Below are 23961 nucleotides of genomic sequence, written 5' to 3'. Positions count from 1 at the left end.
TTTATGGAAACAATAATAATTAATAAGGAAAAGACAGATAAGGGTAGGAATAAGCTCAGGAGACTGCTATGAGCTTAATTAACGTCCCAGTGGCCCTGATGGTATTTTAGTTAATAGAAATTGACCACGACTGCCACCTCAATTTTTGGAAAGTACGTATTTTAATGGTATTACGTAGCAGAACTATTGTTAAAACCTATCAGGAACTATAGAACTCCTCTAGAACTCTTGAAAAACCTTATTGTTGAAACATTGTTCAAAAATTGAGGTGCTACACGGGTGTCAGCTCCAGCACCGCACTTTTCTAAAATCTCTTAAAAAATATTCAACAATAAGCTTCTTCAATAGTTCTCGAGGAGTGTTATAGTTCCTGATAGGTTTTAACAATAGTTCTGCTACGTAACATCGTTAAAATACCTATTAAGGATACTAGTCGCACCATATGCTTCGGTGCAGGTATGTATAAGAAGCTGGCTTTCAGTGTTGTTTTCAGGTTGTGTTTCAAACAGTTCCGGAATAGTTCTCTCTAGTTGTCAATGTTGGGACCATAGTTCCGCCTGGAACTATTGTTAAATAATGCTGGAATCTAGCACCGCATCGCTGCACTCCTTAACGCAAGCAGGCATCAGGTGCTGGCTTTTGTTTTATTAAATCTTATCGAGCTTACACTGTGCACTCGAATTTAAGATTACAAAAAAAAATATTTTGGCAATATCTGGTGAGCGGCCGCGTTCTAAGGGTTGCTCTGGGAACCAGCGGTAAGATGCGGGGAACCCATGCCCACGAAGCTATACGTTCGTGATCACGTTCAGCTCGGCTACGACAGGACATGCATTATCGACGGAGGCGATGATCACAAAATCCTACTCCTGGACTCGCCGCTACGATTTAGCGCCATGTTTTTAGTATCGTCTAAAACCGTAGCGTTGTGCATCTCCCTACTCATCTCTGCTCACATCCAGAGCCAAATGACAGCCACCTAGCCACTGGTTTTATCACAGTATCTACTGATGCTGCATAATTCAATATTCCTCTGGATAGATAAAGATTATCGACGAGCGATTCATTACCTACAAATGTTTCGTGGACAATCTATCTTGGACAATTATCCTACAGATGGCAACATTCACTTTTAAGTAAAGAGTATCATTGGCCTTTCCAAATAATGAATTTTCAATAAATATGTATAAGTGTATCGATATGATTGCAATTATGTGTAGTAAAATGTAATTTTGAAAATTTGAGAAACGGAGCTCCATTTAATACTTTGTGTTCGCCCAATGATCGAAGAAGACAAATATCAAGAGTCTCGGTCGAGTCTCGCGCCAAGTACTGGCAACCGGCGATACAGCCAAGGCGACCAAGCAAGTCATGTACCTTATGTAACATATTGCCGACTCGTTCGCATTAATGCTCTGCCAAAAGGAACACAACTGTTTCTCGCACGGCCTGACGTACATAAAGAATCCTGCACATTCTCCTCTCACTCTTACCACACGGCTTCAACAAGCTGGACACTTATATGCACAAGTTTATTATATGCTAAAGAAATAAGAAAAACAAGACAAGCACAATGGAAGGTGGACGAGAACAGAACCGAAAGAAGAAAGAAAGAAATAAGGAAATTAAAGAATAAGTTAAAGAATAAAAAGGAAAATAAAATAAAAATAGCAGTGTACGGATTACGAGTATAGGAGTAAACAAGAAATAAATGTAAAAGAAAAGGATACAAATGGATAAGACGGGACGGCCCAAGACACCGGCATAGGCGACCGACTCGTGGGCGAATGAGCGCTCTAAGCCTAAGCACTCCCGTAAGTGCCCGCCTCTCTTCCCTGCCGCGCGGTTCCACGCAGCAATTCTACGCTCCGAAAAATTTTACAATTTTCAGCACTTCCAATACCCACCGTAGTTCCTGCTTTCTAATTGTAAGTGTTAATGTATGCATTTATTGATATAATTCAACAATCGGGCCACTTATGAACTTTTATATCCTCTCTAATATGGATATCAGTGGTATCACCGTGCGTGCATTACTTGATATAAATTTGCGTTCATTATGCCAGTCTTCAAACTCAAAACGAACGTCAACTTTCTGTATAGAGCACATTAGGAATAACTCGTCAAAAATAACCACGGTAAAAGCCTAATAAGAAACATATAGTCTTGGAATACTATTAGTACATTCAAAGTAAGTACTTTGGAATTCCTGACATGGACCTGCCAAAGGTCCTATTGGGTTCTCAACTCGATTAAGAATCACCTAAAGTTTTATTAATTATTAAATTACCAATGAATTATAATTAACTATGAGAAGCAGTAGTAATATCAAAGAGTAGCGAATACGTTATAGAAAATGTTGAAAATACAATTAAAATGATGGGCTAGTGCTGGATCATATAATGAGCAAATATGTAATGACTTGTGTACTTGGCATTAATAATACAATTTCAATCCCTTTTGTTAGGGGAATTCACAGTACTCCTGTACTTGGCATAGTTTTTTACATGTAATTGGTTTTTTTGGGGGGTTACTGTTTATCAGCACCACACGTTTTCATTTTCTCCATTACAATCTTCAAGTTTAATTAAAGTAATCGATGGACTTTGAATTCCAGCTGCCATATATTCTGGTAATTTGTGGAGAACGTGAAAGAGTAGTGTACACGTAATCATTTTTAATATTACAAAAAAGAAAATTGTACTGATATTAAGAAATTATTCGCATAATTCATGCGCAGTCCAAAAGTATTGACAAATTTTGTATAGGGTATCACAGACCAGCATTATTCTACTTTAATAGGGTCGAGTGTTGGTTCTTGCTCCTTTTTTTGAGTTGGATCGTCGACCAGGTCTAAAGTGTAATAAATCTTATTAACTGATGTTAATATAAACTTTAAATGTTATATCGCCTAAAGCAGTGAGAATTCCCGATTGAATTCACAAACAATAAATTTGGGTAAAATAGATCTTCGATTATTCCACCACGGGTTGGTAGTCCCGTGGATTTGTATATTTCAAACAAAACAAAAATCCTTACAACGAAGGAAGTACATCAAGCGTGTCCGTTGATCATAATGGCTGAAATTACATTAATCCCTTAATATTCCAAGTATGAATTTTACATAGATTTTGAAATGCAAATACAAACGATTAGAATGTAGGAACTTAAAAATCCGTTTGTTAAAAAAAAACAATTTTAATCACGATAAAACAAGGGATAATAATATTAAGGAATTAATAAGTTAAATATCTTCTTGCCACCTAAAACTGTCAACAATAAATACCGTAATTATTCTACGGTCATTTTGTCACGTCATGAGAGTTACACTACATAATGAATCCCATTACGAATAAATGTTGACAGATAAAAGTGTTAAAAATACAAGAGAAATCCATGAGTCGATTTCATAGACTCTTGATATAGACATGACATATACAATATATATCTATTTATATGTCATATCATATCTTAATAATAAATAAAGATTGCATAAAATCATGCGGACTTATAAGTGCCGCCGGTCATGTAGCTTATTAAATATAATTGTCCGTATTAAACGCTAGAACGGAATGTTCTTCCAGGCGAATACTGATATGGATGTGAGTGACTGTGCGCAATAATACCTCATATCGTAAATTCGAAACGAACGTAATTATTAAAGTGCAGAGAAATGAAATGAAATGACAAGGAGAAAACAATTCTCCTAGATTCACTAACTATTTCACGGTACTTAGTCGAATGATCGGCCAGTTAATAGCCAGAATAGTTCATATATTATTATGCATTTTTGTTTTTGTCTTTCCACTTTGACAACGAGCTACGTCATGAACGTTGTATAATAATTCGATTCGTTCCTTTCCCAAGAACTTCAACCTTCCATTAAAAGATTTCACTGTTTAACTGGAGGATGCTGTTCCTTCCTTATGTTTTTTGGCTATTTAGTTCTGGCTACACTACGTTGTCCTGCTACTCGTTCCGGGGTATCTCCGGACCCCAATTTCACTTAGATGCTCTTCACATACAACCACAAGCCTCGACCATCATGTTTGGCAGAGTCTTTTGTGTTATTGTATTATTCGAATCCACGTAAAGTAATTGAATGGGCGACAGTTGAGTTGGTGAACAGCATGGAACTATTTTGTTCTTCATCTCAGTCGCGTTTCCCATCATCGTTAACCACCTCTATGGAGCATGAAGAAAATTAACGTTTTTTGTCTCTATAAGAAACACAATGAAATGACTTAGCTATGAATTGTAAACTCACCGTAAGAACATTATTGTAAGGTGTTGCACTCATGGTGATCGATGCAACTGAAGAGCAAGAACCTCGACAGAAATAAGCATGGTATCCACTGGGATGTAAAATCCAGTCATTCCATCCAATTTCTTTAAAATTAATGTACAATTGGTCACGACAGCACTCCTTCATTGCAGGCAGACAATTCGAGTTGCGTTTTGATCGATTTTTCTGTGGCAATGGAGACGTATGTATAACTAGGAACGGTTTTAACGTCTGTTCCAGGGATATTGGTACTGTGTCTCTATCGATGGAGCAGCTACTACAAGCAATTTGTATGGCGTGATTCAGTTTATGATTCTCCACCCAATTCCTGGCCGTGAAGCTTACGTCGGTCTTCACCCAGCCTTCTGTAAACAGAAATTTCAAAAGTCTAATTGAATATCCATAGCAGCAAATTCTTATGTCTGTTGGTTTACTGCAAATAATATATTATTTCTATAATACAGTATAAAACTAAGGAAGTATCGCATCTCTGGATTAGGTAATTTCAATCAGTTTCTATAAAATAATGTTACATGGCAATCCTGTATGCGTATATTATAGGAAAAATATGCCTCCTGGAAGCAGACAAATTGTATCAACTGATGATGGTTTTATACCAGGTTTCAATTTCACTCTGGTTGAGTTTCCTGGATGTTTTTGCTTCTAACGTACACATATTTCATTATATTCAAGTTTGCTTAGCCACTGTCACTGTTGTTCATTTAGTATCCTGGTATTATTTCTCCAGAGAGACATGGCGACGCTGCAAGTACGTTTCCATGCTGTACAACGTGCAGATGACATCTGCGACGATAATGGAGCAATAAAAAAAAATAAAAAATATAGGAAAGTCAAAGGCAATTCATTAGCAGGATTGAAACCAGGCCGCAACCAGATCATAACTTATTTTAATGAAGAAACAACAGCTTGTGGAATGTAAGGGGTTGTTGTTTATCATTGGACTCTGTTCCGTGCGTGATTTAACAATCTTCCCAGTACGGGTGCTTACCTCTATTTTGTATAACTACTGTTTATTAAAACGTTCGGCGAACTCGACTAGAATTATATAAGTGTATGCATACAGTATGCCTATATCTTAAAGCTAAATGTGAAATTATTTTTTAAGAGAATATCCTTGGGTTAATCGGTAATTTGTTTTTTGAATGATGAGATACCAAGAGTGAAAATAGTCATTATAGAATTTAACTGATTCTTTTGAAAATGAGAGTGCTACTGTACTTTGCTCTCTTTCTAAGGTTTACTAACTCACTGATTTACTGATAAATTTCATACTACATAAATGTTAAGGTTACATCAGGCGGACCAGAGATTGGGTATGTTTGCAAGAGACAAGCAATCGTTCCTCCATATGCATTTTTTTTTGATAATTCTTATTTTCTTCTTACTTAAAATTCTTATATATGTAACCTCTCGAACCAATGCCATATAGGTTTAATTATTGTAACGATTGCTTCTCTATTATATCAAGGAACGAGTGAACGACTTCATTTTGATTTTTTCGTTAATATCTAAAAAATATATATCATCCATCTCTATTACCTCCTACTGTACTCTCGAATATGGCAATTATAGTATTCTTCTGGAAACTTCCACCCTGGTCCCAGTGATCCAATTCCGAGAGGACGAAGGTCTGATTGAACACGTCATTCTCATCGAGTTCCTTGTAAAACCAAAGTTCAGCCGAGGTCACATCGACGAATTTCATCTCGTTTGGTAAGTTGAAAGTGAAGCAGGCAGCTGGATTAAAAGCGGCCAAGTGATTTGAGTTTTGTCGACAATTCATCAGGTCGTTTATTTCTGCAAAAATTTTAAGAAACTTTTTAATTAAATTTTTATTGACATCTGACAATAATTTAAATATTTATGCTTAATTAGGTTCTATATTTCTTATTATTCTGCATGAGTATATATTCTATATTCAATAGACATGTGTCTAGCTTTCCCTACTGATGCAACAATGTATGAATCTATATATATATATATACGCGCGTGTGACTACTGTATATTACAGACACAAGCCCGCTTTGTGTTTCTCCCTCCACATTGACCCCGGACTCTTTGAACTTCGTGCTTCGCCATTCCATAAACATTCAACGAGAATCGGTCGTCCGGCTCGATTCGCTTAATTGAAAGCAGCAAGATCACAAAAACGAAGCAGCTGTTTGCGATATACTGTTAGGATTCTTCCTGATATAATTAATAATAGAAATTAATTATAAATGAGGATACAAGATATTTCAATAGGTTCGCCGGTCACGTCACACTGTTTTCAATCTTCTAACGGAATGATTGTGGGAAAGCATATCGATAAGTTTTCATGACTCTATGTCATCATTTGACAAAAGATTTGGGTAAGCCATTAAGATAATTCGCTAAGGTTATCCAATGATATCGTAATTTATTTTTATAAATTCCTGAGAAACAAACTTTAATTGGTACTCGTGTAAACGGAGTCAGTTACTTCCGGTTCAAGTGATGACCCCGGTCATAATCTTCTTGGAAGAAAAATTTATCACTAACTGGTATCATAATTTGAAATTTTATTTTTTTATTTATTGTACTCTGTGTTACGGATATAGAAGTGTTGATTAAGATTTGGCAATTCGAATTCTAAGAAAAGCTTGATGTTTCGTTGGTTCGGCATTAACATCGCAATGATGGTGGAAATGAGTAAAGTAAGCTGAGAGGCGAAAGACGAGAGCCGTAGTTGATGTTCCGTTACTGCTCAATATTGCGACTGCGATTAATACGAAGATAATTTATCCGTCGGACTCTGGACGATGCACGGGTGAACAAGCTTAATTAAATTATAGCGACAGTAGTGGAAGCTGATTTTTTATTAAGAGCTCTTTTATCGACAGTACTTGCCCGCACTTTAACACAGTTGCGTCAGCCATTCCCGTAAAACACTGATTAAACATTAGCGAGTAGATTTGTGGCTTGTGAAATAGATTTACGTCTTTTCCAAAAGAATCCTTACTTCGCGTCTTGTCTTATAATAATTCGTAACAGCAGTAGCAGCTCAGAAACAAATGCTCGTATAACGTACGATATGCTGGACGTCGCGTAAAGTTCTTTGTACAGATTTCAAAATAGGCGCTATTGCGAACCAATCGTCGAATAACATTGCTTTACCTTGCCGGTAAAGAGTGACGCTACCTTATCGACAGAGTATCTCGTATACTTGACACATTGTTATCATTGTCGTTCTAAAACAAGACACTATCTCATGCTCCGCTTGATGGTCCTGCCTAAAAGTGCAACTTCACTTGCACGCGTCTTGATAAATCGTTTGGAAAATCAATGGGGATAATATTTATCACCGGTATGTATGGCACTTGATTTTTATCACATGTGTCAATCGTGTCGTACACATACGGACACGACCTTGTGTCAATCCCCATATCCGTAAATGAACTTTACACGAAGATGAACTTTGCTACGAACTACGCGATTGATTTTCGATACACATTATTAGTCGTTTTCACCCTACATTTTCAAATGATGGGATCGCATCAGAACCGAATAGAACGCGTTGTAATTGACTTAACAATTATTATAGTAAAGTGAAAATTACAGATCGATCGATCATATCGTGCGTTTATTATACATTCCCCATCACTTTTAAGGAATGCGGGGAAAAAACGGCTGTTGTATAACGTTGATGGTTTCTTATACCTTGTTTTGGAAATATAACTATCTGGTCTGTTTTCCCATAGAAGCTTTCCACTTGTTTCTCCGGCGCCAATGGTGTACCAGGACGTAGCTGTAACACGTGCCCATTTATTAAAGGCTTCGGTAAAGTGGACAGCGACAATGAGACTTCAGGCGGTTTCGAAAGCCGTAATTTCTTCAGTATTTGCTGCTTCACATATTCCACACGCCATTCCGTAAGTATTGGATCGTAATGCGATGTAACACGATTTTGTGCGCAACCAGCGCAATTTTGCTCTACAGGTTCTCGAGAAGACTCAGGATACAGAGTAGACCATATACTCTTCAAAGAACCCGATGCCCGTGACCAGCTACCGGCCACGCTGATTATCAGAAGCATCAACAAAGCCGTCCTGATAAACATTTTTTCGAAATTTTCCCTTTAGACTCGTTGAACTCCTTAACTTTGAGCAAGGAAGGGACGATTTCCGGTACGAATATCACGATTTCATGAAATTTCAGAAACACTCACAATTTATGGATTACTAATTCTCGGTTCTCTCTTTACATGAGATGCGTATTTACTGCGTGTCCTCAAAAATTCTCAACAGGATCCTTGGAGATGCAGATCGATTTTCACGTTTCATACCGAGAGAATGGCGGCTTTTTGCCGATTTTTTCCCCCTCTCTCTCTTCTTCTTTCTTATGTTTCTAATTGCTATTCTCTTCCAGCTGCAGATCAACTGTCTACTCTGCTCGAGCACCTTTTTAAAATGAATTATTGTTTCTTTCACTGTTTTCGAAAAATCGACCGTCCCTAGCGTCGACGATGACGAAGACTGAAGGTGATTCCTGAAGATGGACCAGTGATGTAGTGGACGGGACACGAGTGCCCTTTGCCCTGGTGCCGAGGCTAACGCGGATTGGACGACGAACGTTGATATCGCATGAAGAAGCACGCGCTATCGACATGTTACGCTCAGTTCGAGTAACTAACCTCTTCTTCGTATGGTCATGAGTCTCTCCCGAACTTCCCTCAATCTTACGCCACTATACGACACCATGACGCCGTGTGGCCTTTATACTTCACTCAGGCTGATCATGATAACACATTCTTTTAGACGATTAGACATATACTTGAACCACTTTCTTATCTCCGCTTCTTATGCCTTAAACACCCTAGGAAATAATTCAAGGGTTATTCTCTCCGTAATTATGGGGTGGTTTTATTGTCGAGGTTGAGCTATTTAATGGATCTAGAATAATGGAGAAAGTTTTTCACTGGTTGATGGTAAACGAAGTTGATACTTACCACTTTGAAGGTGTTATACGTTTTTTTATTACGCAAAGAGCGACGTACATTTTATTAATGGTTCCGCTACAATAAAGATGTGATCGTAACTGTAGAATTCTACCGTTTTTAAATGCAATAATGCTGTCGTTATATCTACGTTCATTCTCATCCCACAGACATTATTACTCTTAGGTTATGTTATATTTGCACTGCATTCAGTTTCATATTAAGTTCTTTATTTATTTCAGTCAGCACTCCCGGGAATTCGTGCACGAAAGTACAATGAACTCATGCGATTTTTTATCTATTATCTTTTTGTCCTAGATTTGCTGATTCCATACATTAGAGTGAAACGACACTTATCAAATCCTCCGTGTATCGTTCAGTCGTAATAGCCATAATGGATTTAATATTCGCGCTTTTTGTACGCGCCTTTATTTTTCATGCCACATAATCCGCCTAAGTATTTTCGACACTTTGTTTTCCACTCACCGAATCGTCACTTGTTTGTAACATTGTTTTTCTACCTGATAGAAACGAACCGATAGTACAGTTTATTTTCAGACAATTTTCGAAGCTCCCGATAAACTCTGAATAATAGTCGCTTAACTTGTTTTACTCCTGCTATCGTTGAAACATGTTGTTAACGCCGATCGTCGCAAAATTTTTGCACTCACGATTGTCCGTGCATTCGCGCTGGTGTGTTTAATGGTAGTTCGCCAGTTGCACACAGCAAGGTGGGGGAGTAGCTATGCGCCAAAAGGTACTAGTTAATTCTAGAAGCAATAGTACCAACATAGAAAACACACAAAACCTGTAACACATGGCGTGCCGCCTTCTAATTGGCCAATTCTAAATAACCGTGCGTGGATGAATACCGCTATCGTATACGGAGATTCTTGGCTTTTAATTAAAAATCATTTTCGTTCATAGTTAACGAGGCGTGATCGGAGCAGTATTTTTGACTTCCAAGATAATTTATTGATCGTGTTATTATCGTGAACGCAGTATCATTTGAGAAACCAGATGACATTTTTATCGAGGGATATTAACCCTAAATTCTCATTAGATCATTGCTCTACTTCACATTATTTATTTGGATACATCATTATTTATAATTAAATTCTACGTATCTATGTTTTATATATATATCTGCTATTAAATATATATTACTTTAATTCGCAATTAGTAAAAATAAATCCAGTCACGTTTTCAGTGGACTTATAAGAAGTTCAACTTTGTATCAAAGCGTATCGATTCTTTGAATCATTGCACAAGAACACGTAGCAATCCGATGACGTTGTGCAACAGTTCTGATTGGTTAATTAACATTCATTTTTTAGAAATCTTTGAGTCACTTTTATATGAATAAGCGTATCCGGTTTGATTCGAGTGGCTTTATTTTAGGTTATCAATCAACCGATCATGGAATACTCGAAAAGCAATAAATATTTTTAGAATATTAGTATTTTATAGTATACGCGAATATTTCACGTGAATCATTCGAGTTTCTGCCATTTTCTCAATTGGGATTGCTACAGATTCTTGATATTTTTTTTGGTACCTTACCTTTTTATATGACTTTTATAATAAATCTAAAATCCTTTAAAAGCCATAATTATTAGCCTAATAGCACGATGAAAAATGAAAATCTAATCTACTCATAAAAAGTTCATGCGTTCCAGGTAAAATCGCGTCATACTGTTCACGTTTTATTTAAAGAAGAAACAAAATTATATAAATAATTTGATTGCAGTGACATCAGGTTGCTATATTCGATTATATTATTCCAGGAAGTACCAAGAAGTGTTATCAAAAATTGCCCAAAGGGTCAAACCGCTTCGTAATCACTATTATCTATCAATTGTCCCATTTATAAAATTAATGGTAACAAAATATTTGGTACGTGCTGCGTTTTACCTTGACACCATGACAAAAGAAGAATCATTTGCAAGAATACGTAGCAATTATGTTAATAAACAATTAACAAAAATATAAATATCTTCATAACATACCAATATTAATTCGTTGAATCATGTGGTATGTACTGTATATTGAAATAATTTTCGCGATTTCGTCACGCGTCGTTCATTGGCCATGCTGGTGCCGTAATCAAATGATTTAATAGTATATCCAAATGCAAATAAATATTTCCGTTCCGCGTGAAAGAACAAAGGTCTATTATGACATGGCACGTGTTTAACATTTAATAATTGGATAAAAGTAACTATTTGTAATGGAATAGCATGTGACGACCCTCCTCGTGCGCGGATCTTGCAGTCAAGCATTAAGAATAATTAAATTACGCACAAAGTAGCGTATCGCGGCAACGTTGAGATAGTATAATCAAAAATTGTATAATGGGCACACAAGCCACTTGTATTTATCTTCAAACTTCTTGGACACTAGGGAACCACGCGTATTCGGCTACTAGTATTTTTACGACTAGAAATTATCACGTAAATATAAATGTTTGAATAGTAACAATATATTTGGGTAATATTTATATTCTTAGCATGCGCTACGATCAGATGTAATGCAGTACGAATGTAACGACTGAAGTTGGCGCTACTGCACGAGTCGAATAGGCCAGCTAACTTCAGGTGGTACATTTGATCGGACTGTGAGTGGGTACTTAAAATAATTCTATATTTAAACATGATACGAGGCAGTTTTGTTGATTTGTTTCTTTGGTTTAATTACTCTAGTGATTCTCAATGTGTAGATTACTGCGACCAGTCGACGCTAATAACTTATGGTTAATTCAAAGTGACAATTTTTGTGAACATTAATTTGTCTAACCTTGGTGCTTCGTGCTGTTTTCGTCCTCTTTAATGTTACGTTTACTCTTTTTTTTTGTTTTTTATATTTGATATTAATTTTGAACAGGGCCGAGAACTGTCGGGGTTAAAGATCTTATGTTTAGAAGTAAATAATTCTGCTTTAAGAACTGCGTCACATCGAGGAATAGGATTAATCGTTTTATAACGGGTCGAATATGATTCAGACAATTTTTTAACATTTGTTTACTAGCAAAACAAAATAATTATTGATTTAATACGTGCAAATAAGGGAATAAAATATTTGTCAGTCGTAATGGATACAGCAGTCAAACATATTAGATATATTTTTTATAAAGAATATTTGTCATTTTACGCGAAGCAAAGAAAGTCCGAAAACAACGACTCGCACAATGCAGTGTTAAAAATACCTATCGAACAGCGTAGACATCGAATGTATTTAACAAAGTCTAGTGGAAGCTCCAAGAAATACTCAAGGCTCTTGGCATAAAGATGGATAAGCTGTGTTAACACGGAGAAAAGTTTAAGAAGCCTTTGGCAAGAAAAACGGAAGGTATTAAAAGAAAGACTGTTTTATTAAAGTAAAATTCTTAAGATGGAAAACATAAGTTAATGATATTTATATATAATTTTTAATATTTAACATATTATATAACGTATTAGTATATACATGTATATTATAGAGAATATATATGCTTTTTAATATTTCAAGAGAACATTTCATTGAGAAAACAATGCTGTTTGATTACATGTCAAGTACCAGCCTCAGCAGATAGGGAATATAATGTGGATTCCACGTCCTTACGTAAAGCCCTAAATGCGTGCAATTCTGTAATTTTGCAGATTTTCATACGTATACCTACAAAGAGTTGCGCATATTAATTTCCACATTTCATACAATTTCCAGCATGTATGCTGAGCCTACCTATCCAAAGCTGTAGAATAACAATTATGAAATAACGTGTATAAATATTGTATTGTATATCCAAAGAATTTTATTGGCTGTATCTGAAGAAAATTTCCACGATCTATCTTCTAGCACTATGTGTAAATTCTAATCGATTAATTTTGATAACGGTTAGTCACTGAGTACAAGACTGTAGGCACATATGTGTACATTCATCATATGGATACGTGGTATAGTCGAGGAATGAAGATCAGGAGTAACAACTGGAACGTATCTTAATTGACTGGAATTGGCATAGTTTAAATGATTTGCAAAATGTTAGCAAGGAGTGACTGTTTGTTATGAGTTATGAGTATCCATCATTACGAGATATCCTAATTAATTAAACTTTAGCGTACGCAGCGTAATTTGAAACTCCACAGCGATTTTTGTTTTTTGCCAATCGCATGTATCCATTTTCACCCCAACCGTCGCCCCACCAATTTTTCAAAATCCACTCGGTAGGCGTATAGCCAACAATTAGCATCGCGTGGTTGACCACATCCGAACTGCATGCTACGTCGTCATAAACTCCTTTACTGTTGAAAGAAGTATAAATATAAATTTAAACTGTTCTTTTATCAATCTGAAAGTACTGAAAACTTACTGATAGAGTTGAAAAGTTTTTGGACTAGCATTAATGGAGGTTGCTATTGGTCCAATAGTCGCCACAGCTACTTCCAAAGCACGTTCGTCCCTAGAGGGTAAGATGGCCCAGGAAGTGATATTAACGACACTCATGTCCTCTTGAAATCGACACTGTCCTTGCTGAAAGTATTAGAAATTGAAATCTGAATTAACAAAATGTTTCTCCATAATGGAACTTTCCATTGGTCGTTTTTGTGTATTCAAGAGCGATTATTGTCCGAATAAAAATTCAAGGACTTTATTTATTCATAAGAAAAAAAAAAAAAAAATTATTTAAGTGATCGTCATAGAAATCCTTTTATCCTTACCTCAGCCTTGTAAGGATAATTAGTTTGGGCCATAAGACCTTTTGCTTTTTCTAAGTATCTTAAAGTATTTCTCAAGGATCCTCCAGAGCAACCAAGATTTCCAGTACTGATACTACAATCCACAAGCTGTTGCTCACTAAGCGGAATGAGCATTCCGGTTTTCTTGTAAATTTGTCCCTGTATACTTCCTGCTATAGAATAAGCATAGCAACTTCCACAATCCTTTTGATTTTCCTCCTCAGTGCGAAAGCCGCGTTCCCGCCAATCCAGATACCTGGGGATTCGCCTTGGATCATGAAGAACAGCAGAAACCATCTGGTCGTCGGAAAGTCTACGCCGTCGGCTTGGAATTAATTTCACCTACAACCGTAAAATTTTTAGAGATCCGCCGACATCGATATCCAATGATCATTTACCATTTCACGAATGTATTGTCGCGTTGTCATATCAGCATATGGGTTATCACGTAGTGTGTAAGTATAATGTCCAGCAGCTGCCAATAAATTATGCTCATATATCTTAAGAAGATTCTCTTCCCAAGCCATTCTTCTTATGGACTCCATAGTACCAGTATAAGTTTTGTTGAACATGCTCTGTAAACGATATACAGGAATGATCATATTATTGATAATGAACTGATCAATATAATTTACAATAGTTATTACTTGGTATTACCTTGTAACGATGCCAATAATCACTGAGTTTTTCTGATATCTCAGGTGGTAATCCAGTACCGTGAACATTCCGGAGGGAACAAAGAATCACCAGGCAGAAGCTCAGAAATTGTAAGATACCTTCTTTACAAACGATCATGATCCTGTACGATGACTTATTGCCGTGGTGAGGTCGCAAGAAAGACTGAAAGACTTAATGATCTAATTAACCGTGCTGTTTGAAATTTTCGTCAGTGTCAGCGAATACCGACGAACTAATTTCGTAATTTGGAATTGAGGTTCTTGCTGATCTTTGGTATCGTTCATGGTCGCAGCCATTTTTCTTCGTCATATTAAGTTATTTTCATCAATATCGTCTGGCCGATCAATATGACATTATTTTCTGTGCTCAAGGGCCTCACTGTATGTTTGGCTTTGTTCATTGTGTTAGCATGTCACCGTCTCACGTATCCAGAGGCTACAGATGTTGCGAGTTTCAACGTAATCGGGAAACTGTTTGTGTTTCCAATTATCTTTTCTTGGATCCACGAGAACGGGCAGACGTCTATTCCTCTCGAAAATCATTGGTTATGATTAGCAGCTGCTGACGTACAGTATAATAGTGACGTTTCAGATAGGCATCGTACCAACACTTGCCATAGCTATTAGAATGAAGTATTAATTATGAGCTATATAATGAAAATATATTATACACATTATTAACAATATGACATATAATTTAAAAAAAGATACCAATTGTCTCAATAATCACTTCAATAAATCATGAACTATCAATACTCAATTTACAGGCATGCCAAACTTGTCAATTATTGATTGAAGGCAGAGTCAATACGTGATAATTCGCATGATCTTTTCTACTGTTCTACGCGACGAGTGTCTCGCATCTTCCAATTGAATAATGAATAATTAAAGTTCAATTTATCGAGTAGAAAACCAGTACATCATACTCGAATTGAGAAAGTGTTTCCACCGACAGACACCAGAGTGCGCGAAGATCTTCGACAGTCTGGCTGAAGGAACAAGCATAAATACAAGGATAAACTCTCTCGTAAGAGCATACAAGAATATAGTATAGTTACTTGAGACAAACAACATGTTTTAGCTCTCCCAAGTGTCTATAGTAAACACGATACATATATTCTCCGCGTTACATAAAGACATATCGTAACAAGTTCGCAAAATCGTCGGCAGATGGTGTAGCGCGTCATTGTAAATTCGGTAGTCGCGTAGGTAACAGAGTTGCTGTACGATCGGGTGCGTGTCGGTTCTTTAATTAAATCAGTAATCAGTCTACGACTAATGGGCCACAGCATTAAACAAGAGTACGTTAACACGTACGTGAGAAATTCAACGATCAACATGTATAACGAGAAAACAGTCATCACCTACGTTCCGCTGTCAAGATGATTATTACAAGAAAAGTAGTAATACCAGCTGCTAAAGAATCGCGAGTGCCAGTCGTCAAGATTACACACGTAATCATTGAATCTTATATTATAAAGCGTATCAAGTATATTACAAGTCCTTTTTCACAGTCTCTAACTGACTGACTCTAACTAACTATCCAATAACGGACTGACTGACTGTTTCTCGTCGGTGACCCCACTCACAGAAGTACCACTCTTGGAGAGCACCGGCATTCCCACTCTCCACGGTTTGGCGGCATCTCAACACCAGAGGACTGGGAGTTGTTTTTCGGTTCGACAGTGAGAAAGGTTGAGATTCTCTCTAGCAGTGTCCGGTATTTATAATATCATTCCGCTGGTGGAAGAGTTTTTTTTTAAATTAACAGTGGTGAGTGGTTTTATTGTACGCGGTTAACAAGATGGATGAATCTGGGATTGACATGGGATTCGATCTTGCTGCACTTACCAATGAGGACTTTGAGCTTGAATATAACAATGACTTCGAGCAAGCACTCTCGATGCTCTCCACGTCTCAAGACTTCATGTACTACGAATTGAAGAGCCGAGCACCCGATACTGGCAGGTGCGTTCATACTATGATATATAAAGTACCACGTCGGATCACCTGTTGAACATAGTCACTCCGCTTCTATTCGTGTGATAGCTGCTTTTAGTCCTGTTCAGAATTTATAGGTTAGCTTTACCTTAACGTATAGATTCGTACTGTTGTTGGATTATTTATAGATTGCTATATCTTCGTGAAATCGTACCGGCTATTTGACGTTTTTAGATCGATCGAATTTACGTATCTCTGATCACTTACTGATTATCATATTGTTTATATTCTGGAATGTGTCAGACGAATTGCCAGTAATTTGTCAGGTAGATACAGTGACGATTAAAGATTTTAGATAACTTTGTCAAATATTAATTACTGACTTTCACGAAGACTTGATATATTTTAGAGGTTATGTCGGCTTCGTATCGAGCCATTTCAATGGTAATTTTTTATTTTAGTTCTATTAAATTCAATCGAATAAGTCTATGGATTATTCCATTTGCCTTTCTGCTCGTGAGTTACGAAATTCTAATATCTATACACGAAGGTTCTGCACGTGCTTAATAACAGTTAATTTCAAGTGGGGGAAATGCCGAGGAGCAAAATGTCGGTGAATATACGATGCTACAGATTCTAGTGGGACGCCTTTGTGAAAATGCTTGAGATTCTACTTCAGATGGCATTATGTAATTTTACTATCGAGATATAGATATAAGACGCTATACTCGAGCCAGCAGAATTATCCGATACAATGTTTCTGATACAATTTCTACAACATCGCTCGTAGACATTGAGCTCTGAAAAGGTTGGTTTTTTTTTTAAATATTCTTATATTGCAAAAACGAATTACTTTACGCACGATCGATTATTCTTTCCGCATTATTACATACCAAGGCAATTTAGAATTCGGGTGCGAGGTGTCGCGCTATTTTGTAAAATACAATCCGTATCTAGTTCATTGACGATTATTTAGCAATAAATATAAATTGAGAGCGATAGACGTTACCTTGTTTGTCGTATTAAGAAATTCGATGATTTACTCAAATTCTCCATAGATATTGCTGTAGGGTAATAGAAATGGATTATTATATCGCGAGTATGAATAATTATTGGAATATCTGATCTGTGAGGACTTTTCGAAATTTCTTTATCTTATTTTGACAGCTCGATATTTATACTCACTTTTATGATTTTATACGTGTATGCATATATGAATATTCGTGCATTATATATGTATATACATTTTTATTGGGAGTTCCAGGTGTCCTAAATATAATTGGCCATTTTATCTTTACAGCAGATCGTATATCCCTGTAACTTTTTTCTTGCATTTCCTTGGATGTTGGGAAAGCGCGGAGGTTATTCATGGTAAAAATTAGGAATTGTTACGCGTTGCACGCGTGCGGTTACGTAATGGCCTCTTATACGTTCAACGGAGGATATTAAAATTTATCTGAGAAATATGTCTGCCAAGTATAAGAAAGTAGCAAAGTATGAAATTTAAATTCCTTATCGTCCGTTGAAAAATTTTTTTTCCTATTTATAAAAAAAAAAAATACACGACTAGAACTTACCAGAACAAAGTCGACGATTTTCGTATCGAAATGTAAAAAATTATGATAATTCGTACCATATTTCTCGTCGAGTATTTAATACCTACTTGTTTATTGCCGGTAAAATAATCGCAAAAATTACGTAATTCATATCTACCCAAAGTACCGTACTGGCAAGACTCGAGTTAACGTGTCATTTTATTGTGCAACTAATTCTCACGTTTAAATTCCCATGATTTTCAAGCAGATTAACATTGTCACTTCATTTTTCCATTGACTCTCGTTTTTCGACGTTGCATGTGGTTTTATCCGAAGCCACTTTCTCTCTCGCTTCCACATTTCTGCTTATGGTAAAAGGAAGAAAAAAAACAACATATTGTTGCGTGTCACAAAAATGTCTCCTTACCAAATTCGTTACTTGTATATAACATTTTTTTTAGTCCCCGTTATCGTCTCATGTGGAAATAAGCTGGACGACATTTTGATTACGGTTTTATCAACGTTTCGGCATTGAAGTATAAACATCTCTCGTGGGTCAATCCCAATGCAAATTTAAACCAGACTCAGGAGACAATGGCATCTCATTTCCCAGAGATACATGACTCACTTTCCCTGGCATTGGCGTCACACTTCATCGATATCGTTCAACTCTGATTCGCAGACAATACCAAACGCATTCAATAAGCGAAGTTATATGATAAAGTCGTATTCACAGTTCTACTAAATATTCCAGTATTACCATTGCGATAAACTCAACGGTACAAAATCATGTGTAGCAAGCATCGTTATCATACATGGATAACGGATCTTCATCGAAGCACCATGCGTTACGATCACTGTTTATTACATGTCAAAACTGTGTCGTTGGACGTGCGTCAATATTTTTTACAGTCCGATTATTAATGTTCGACTTTTTAATTGTTTAGCAAGTGTATTTTTTCTCGACAAAATGGCAGAACGCGTCGGCGCAATGCTTACATTATTCAATGCCAAAAAGCACAGATCCTCAGCAGCTAGTATGGTTCGAATGTAACGGACGAGGGAATAGTTACTCAATTTGCCGCATGCGCGCTGCAGTGCACCGTCGCGGCGAGAATGTTTCCGGCGAAACTCGTCGGCAAAGTTATCTCAATAACATCGTGAAGGCTGGTTTATGGTGATTCGAATGTGAAAAAGCTTTAACGGAGTGCTTCGTGAAAATGCTTCTTGTTTCTACGTCGATTAGTACGTTTTTACGGATGCTCGGTCAATGGACGCTTTCTCGGCCGTGATAGGCGTCCTTCGTTCAAAGAAAATTCGTAGACGTCAACCGTCTGCGACTGACGATTGTCCTGCGAGCATCCACGATTATCGTATACGCGGAACAATTTGAATTTCGTGTTCGCGGAACCTCCTCTCTGAATCTTGGTGGAAGAGTAGAATTTTTTAAGGATGACAATAACAATGGCGTCCCGTGTTAATTACTTTAATAGAGACTTTAATTATTCTTATGTGTCTTTCTGATGACTTACGTATTACGATCAATCGAGATAATGATCGTGCGCGATCGCGAGTGTATAGGTCAGTTGGATGCTTACGCTTCATTTAGATAGCCTATAATTTGGGTCAGAAAATGACAGGAGTCAGTGGGATTAAAGGAAAACAACTGTAAGTATTCGAGGTATAGACTCGACATGAATATATATTTTCTTTTTTCTTATAAATTCCTGTACATATTTCCGGATCAAATTTTAAATAAAGAAAAGAAGGTACTACAGGCATCGGCTCGATACGTCGAACCATTAAAAAGTTATGGACAGTTAAAATTGCGGCCATTAGATAGCCGATTCGAGAAAGAGGGTAAAGGCTCCTGGGGGAGTATATAATAAAATCGAGCGACGTCTATACGCGTCTCTCTCGCACTCGCGCAAACGCCCGTAGGCCTATCTCACTCGCACTCACGGGCGGTATAGGAAACTTGGAAAATCGCAGCATTCGAACCATCCACGATAAATAACGTTTCACCGACGAGACTGTCGACGGGAATCACGTATTTTGGCGAACTTGCGCAATTTTCGCGGGAAACGTAAGAAAAGTTTGCACTACTTCCGATTGCACGTATTGCTAGACGATACTTGATCAAGTTGATCGCAATGCATACGTTGATTTTGATACGTACGTTCGAACCGAATAATCCTGTATTCTATTTATTCATCTTGGTTTCACGTGCTCTCAAAATAAAAGCAATCCTGTAGCTAAGCTCGCAGAGACTCGCGAAATCGGTGCGAATCGATTTTTAAAAAAACCAAAGATTTGCCAGAGTCAACGCAAATAGACTATACATTAGATAAGCATAGTCTCTCTCTCTTTTTATCTTGGCGAATTTCGTATTACGCAGCTTTGTCAGTCTCCTTGTGTATTTGTCTATTAAACAAATACGGACTTATCGACTGTGTTCAATGAAATCGTTAAGGCAACGCGAGTATATTATTCGGCAGACAGTAAGAAGCGTAGATAAGGTTTTAACGTGTGCATAGCTGGACCATCTAGGGATGCTGGGAAAAAATTTTTTTTTTCCTCAAGACAAGTCAAGTCTTATCTAACCTGAACCACTGATTACGTTATGCGATGTTGGCCTATCGTTACATACTAATTGCTTAATCCGATCGGCAAGAGATAAGATAGCAAAAACTAATCGTGATACGCAGCTTGGTGATATTTTTAATTTCTAATTGGATCAATGACACGGATGATTTATTTTTATTATTATTTTTTTTTTTTAACAGAATCAACTCACAATTTTCACAGGCCCATTTTTTACTTGTCTTAAGATTCCCTTTCTTTTTGTTATGCCGCGTTCACACGGCACATGCAATCAATGTACAAAACATTTAATGACTGTTGACTATAAAAACAAAGGTACAATATTTCCGTACGTTGTCTCGCTGCTTTTATATTCTCACTTTCCGGCCCTCCCGGATCGCTTGACAAACCAGTGGAATATTTTCAGCCGAATGCGGTTATTACGTAACGGCCCTGGAAAAACGACGAGACTACGCGCGATATCTTGACGCCGATCGGCCCAGGCCGATTATTAGGCGAGTGACGACTACACGTTGCGAATGACGCCGTGCGACGCACCCACAAGACACATCACAACAAAAGCTATACCAATATCAATGGGGATACCTGTGAAATTTACGGATAGCCTATCTCACTGAAACCGGTTTTTCCTCGTTACCGCAATGAGACGAGTTTTATTTTGGCCTAAGGCGGTTGCCATTTTTTTTTTAAATTTTTGACTTCGTGCCCTTTAAGCCATCTATACACGCTGATTAAACGGATTGTCGTACGGCAATGGGAGTCTGCAGTACAATTCAATATGGCCGACAATGTGGCTGTTGGCGGTCGCTCGGTAGTTTTTTGTAATTCTGATTTTTGAATAGAGATTTTACTAGATGTCTGAAAATGTAGGTATGGAATGTTGTTTGATTAAATGTTTAACTGGTTATTCTTTGTGTTGATTGCCCGAGGTTTTCTTCGGGTTTTTAATACTCTGTCGATACTACGGGGTGGCGGTTAGTTAGGTTAGGTTGGCAACGAAATCCGAACGAATGCCAATAGACAGTACCGCAACTATATCGGAATATTTTCTAATTGGAATTACTAGAGTGCAGGCTCGTTTACAATTGTGAAAGTTATTCATTGCGTTAGCAGCTGAGCACACTCTTGTGGCTCGACTTGTGCATCTTCTTAGAGATGTATATATAGATATGTATTGTATAGCCTGTAAATGGTAATAAATTTGCGGGTGGGAATCGTGCTTTATTTGGCTGCTGACTGACACGAAATTCGCTCGACACCACGCACGATGCTCGTTTTACTTAATAACGGCAAAGCGCTAATTTAGGTTAACGTTAGAAAGGGGGGGCTGGGATTTTTTGGAATTAAAAAAAATTTCGTTTTTGGTTTTATAGTAGATTGTGCATCTCGAGATATTTGTAGCCTGTATAAGGATAAAGTCCTTTGGTGAGGTTGGAGATAATACAGTTTACGCACTCTTACTGATAGCGATTGTCTTTTTGAAAATTTTCCCCTACTTATTTTGAGCGACAACGGTCTCGAATTACTTGGACACGTGTGCCGCCAGACGATTCGTGGCACGCGAGCGCGATCGTAAAATTGCGGCACGTCGAAAAGTATTGAATATTTGCCAGAAGCTGCTGTCTCGTTCACAGTCGAGAATATTGGTCGCGAGAAGGTGGAATAAGAGAGAAATGCGCTGCAACCTCAATAATACCGTTAGGTTAGGTTCGAAGACTTTGGAATTTTCCGAAGTTAATTATAGCGCCGCGAGTTTGCGTACGAAATGATAACAGGAGCGGATGGTTAAAAAAAGGGGGCAGTTGAAAATAATAAAAATAATTAATCTTTCGCCAAGGACGACAAAGTCGGCGTATCCTGTGATAGGGGGTTGCCCGTCCGTCTTATCAGCGCGACAGAAAAACCCCAGCGATCCGGAACACGAGAACTTGAAGTCCGTAAATGCCGAAGGCTAGACGTTCCCCTACGTGATTCCTACGTCATGATAAGCGCGTCACTGTTATTACTATAGCGGTAGGTAGATCGGAAGGCATTCCTTCTGTCCAAAACAATGATCAGTAGGTACGTCAAATGTGATTCGTAGTGTCTAAACTAGGTCGGTAAAACAGAAAAAGGTGTCAAGGGTCCGACGTACCGACCGGGCCTGCGACGTAACGGACGAGTCGCTACACGTCAGGGCAGAGCCACGTCCGTCGGTGAGCCAGTCGCGACGTGTTGGTCCTCGGCTCGTTTTAGTAGCGTCGGGACGCCTCGGGTTGAGCGATCGAGGAAGGACGCCGCGGATATGCAGGCCGAAGTCTCACGTCAGATCGGCGAATTCGAAGAGCTAGTGGCGCGCCTGGACCGTATTAACGGTACCGATCGGAGCTGCGCATCGGTTACGAGAACGACGATACCACCGGACGTGACGACGATCAGGAGTCAGACGTTCCCATCCCCACCATCCTCCAGCTCCTATTCTCACCTTGGCACCGATTACACTCTCCTGGAGAACGCGCGCGGCATTTACCAGGAGCGTACCCAGGACGCGTCCGTACCCTCGTCATCATCATCCTCCGAGAGACACGTGCGCGTCAATCTTGGAATCGACGAGGACCTGCGAATGATCTTGGAAATGGATCCGTCTATCGTCGACAGGCCTCCACCGCCGTCGGCGACCCCATCGGCGACGCTTCCGCCGAGCCACGCGACGCTGGCGCGGCCGCCGCGCGCCACACGACCGCAAGGCTGGTACTGGACTGCTCGACTAACCTAGCTCCTAATGTTCGTTATCTTTCGATATTACGTAACCTAACCTAATCTTTATATACTTCACCGACCTAGTATAAGTCGACACACGCTACTTGGCCTAGCTGGGAGATTTAACGGCTTTACGCGGACGGAATGTCTTTTGGGTGCTTGAAAAGTCTTCGAGGGACTATGTTGGCAGCCATTGGCTGGCTACACGCGCCACGAGTATCGCTTTTGTACTGCGCAACATTCTACGAATGGATCTTTCCGAACTGGACTTCATCCCCACTCTTATATTTTTTTTACCAACATTCTGTACCGTTTTTATTTTCATCGCTCCCACCCCGCTCCCCACTTTTTTGACCGTGAGCACTTTTCAGGTTATGCCGAGTTTCTAACGTTATGGTTTATTCATACGGTCTTTTTCTAGGCTTCTTAAGATTCGACTCGTTGTCCCTTATGAATTTTCTTGATTTGTCGTTTCTTCATTTTTTTTTCT

At 38.2% G+C, this 23961-nt stretch overlaps 3 protein-coding genes across 13 annotated transcripts in view; 1 reads left to right on the top strand and 2 right to left on the bottom strand.

Annotated features, from left to right (window-relative positions):
- Positions 1 to 2970: 2970 nt before the first annotated feature.
- LOC107270321 (inhibin beta A chain) lies at positions 2971 to 8784 on the bottom strand. 2 transcript variants are annotated; one of them, XM_025087109.1, is made up of 5 exons: positions 8493 to 8784; positions 7985 to 8373; positions 5846 to 6103; positions 4268 to 4650; positions 2971 to 4185 (listed from the first exon to the last, which is right to left on the bottom strand). In XM_025087109.1, the coding sequence occupies exons 2-5, from the start codon at positions 8358 to 8360 to the stop codon at positions 4018 to 4020; spliced, it is 1185 nt and encodes a 394-aa protein (XP_024942877.1). In that variant the 5' UTR covers positions 8361 to 8373; positions 8493 to 8784; the 3' UTR covers positions 2971 to 4017. The 2 variants fall into 2 exon arrangements, with proteins under 2 accessions (XP_024942877.1, XP_015600719.1); XM_015745233.2 differs by having other exon boundaries at positions 7985 to 8784.
- A 4246-nt stretch (positions 8785 to 13030) lies between these two features.
- LOC107270043 (cathepsin L1) lies at positions 13031 to 14794 on the bottom strand. The gene is made up of 5 exons (XM_015744662.2): positions 14633 to 14794; positions 14374 to 14550; positions 13958 to 14317; positions 13609 to 13769; positions 13031 to 13540 (listed from the first exon to the last, which is right to left on the bottom strand). The coding sequence occupies exons 1-5, from the start codon at positions 14768 to 14770 to the stop codon at positions 13345 to 13347; spliced, it is 1032 nt and encodes a 343-aa protein (XP_015600148.1). The 5' UTR covers positions 14771 to 14794; the 3' UTR covers positions 13031 to 13344.
- A 1592-nt stretch (positions 14795 to 16386) lies between these two features.
- Positions 16387 to 23961, top strand: part of LOC107270015 (transcription factor EC) — a 39390-nt gene continuing 31815 nt past the window's right edge. For 2 of the 10 annotated variants that reach the window (XM_015744624.2, XM_025087889.1), the window contains exon 1: positions 16387 to 16620. In XM_015744624.2, the coding sequence (XP_015600110.1) occupies positions 16457 to 16620 (164 nt within the window). In that variant the 5' untranslated portion in view covers positions 16387 to 16456. Of the gene's footprint in view, positions 16621 to 19157; positions 19797 to 22728; positions 23496 to 23961 lie in introns of those variants that run through there. The other 8 variants (XR_003060573.1, XM_025087898.1, XM_015744633.2 and 5 more) reach the window with 7 other exon arrangements.

The sequence above is a fragment of the Cephus cinctus genome, unplaced genomic scaffold (assembly GCF_000341935.2).
Source record: "Cephus cinctus unplaced genomic scaffold, Ccin1 Ccin1_scaffold0076, whole genome shotgun sequence".
Classification (NCBI taxonomy): Eukaryota; Metazoa; Arthropoda; class Insecta; order Hymenoptera; family Cephidae; genus Cephus; species Cephus cinctus.
This window is presented reverse-complemented; position numbering and strand designations above follow the sequence as displayed.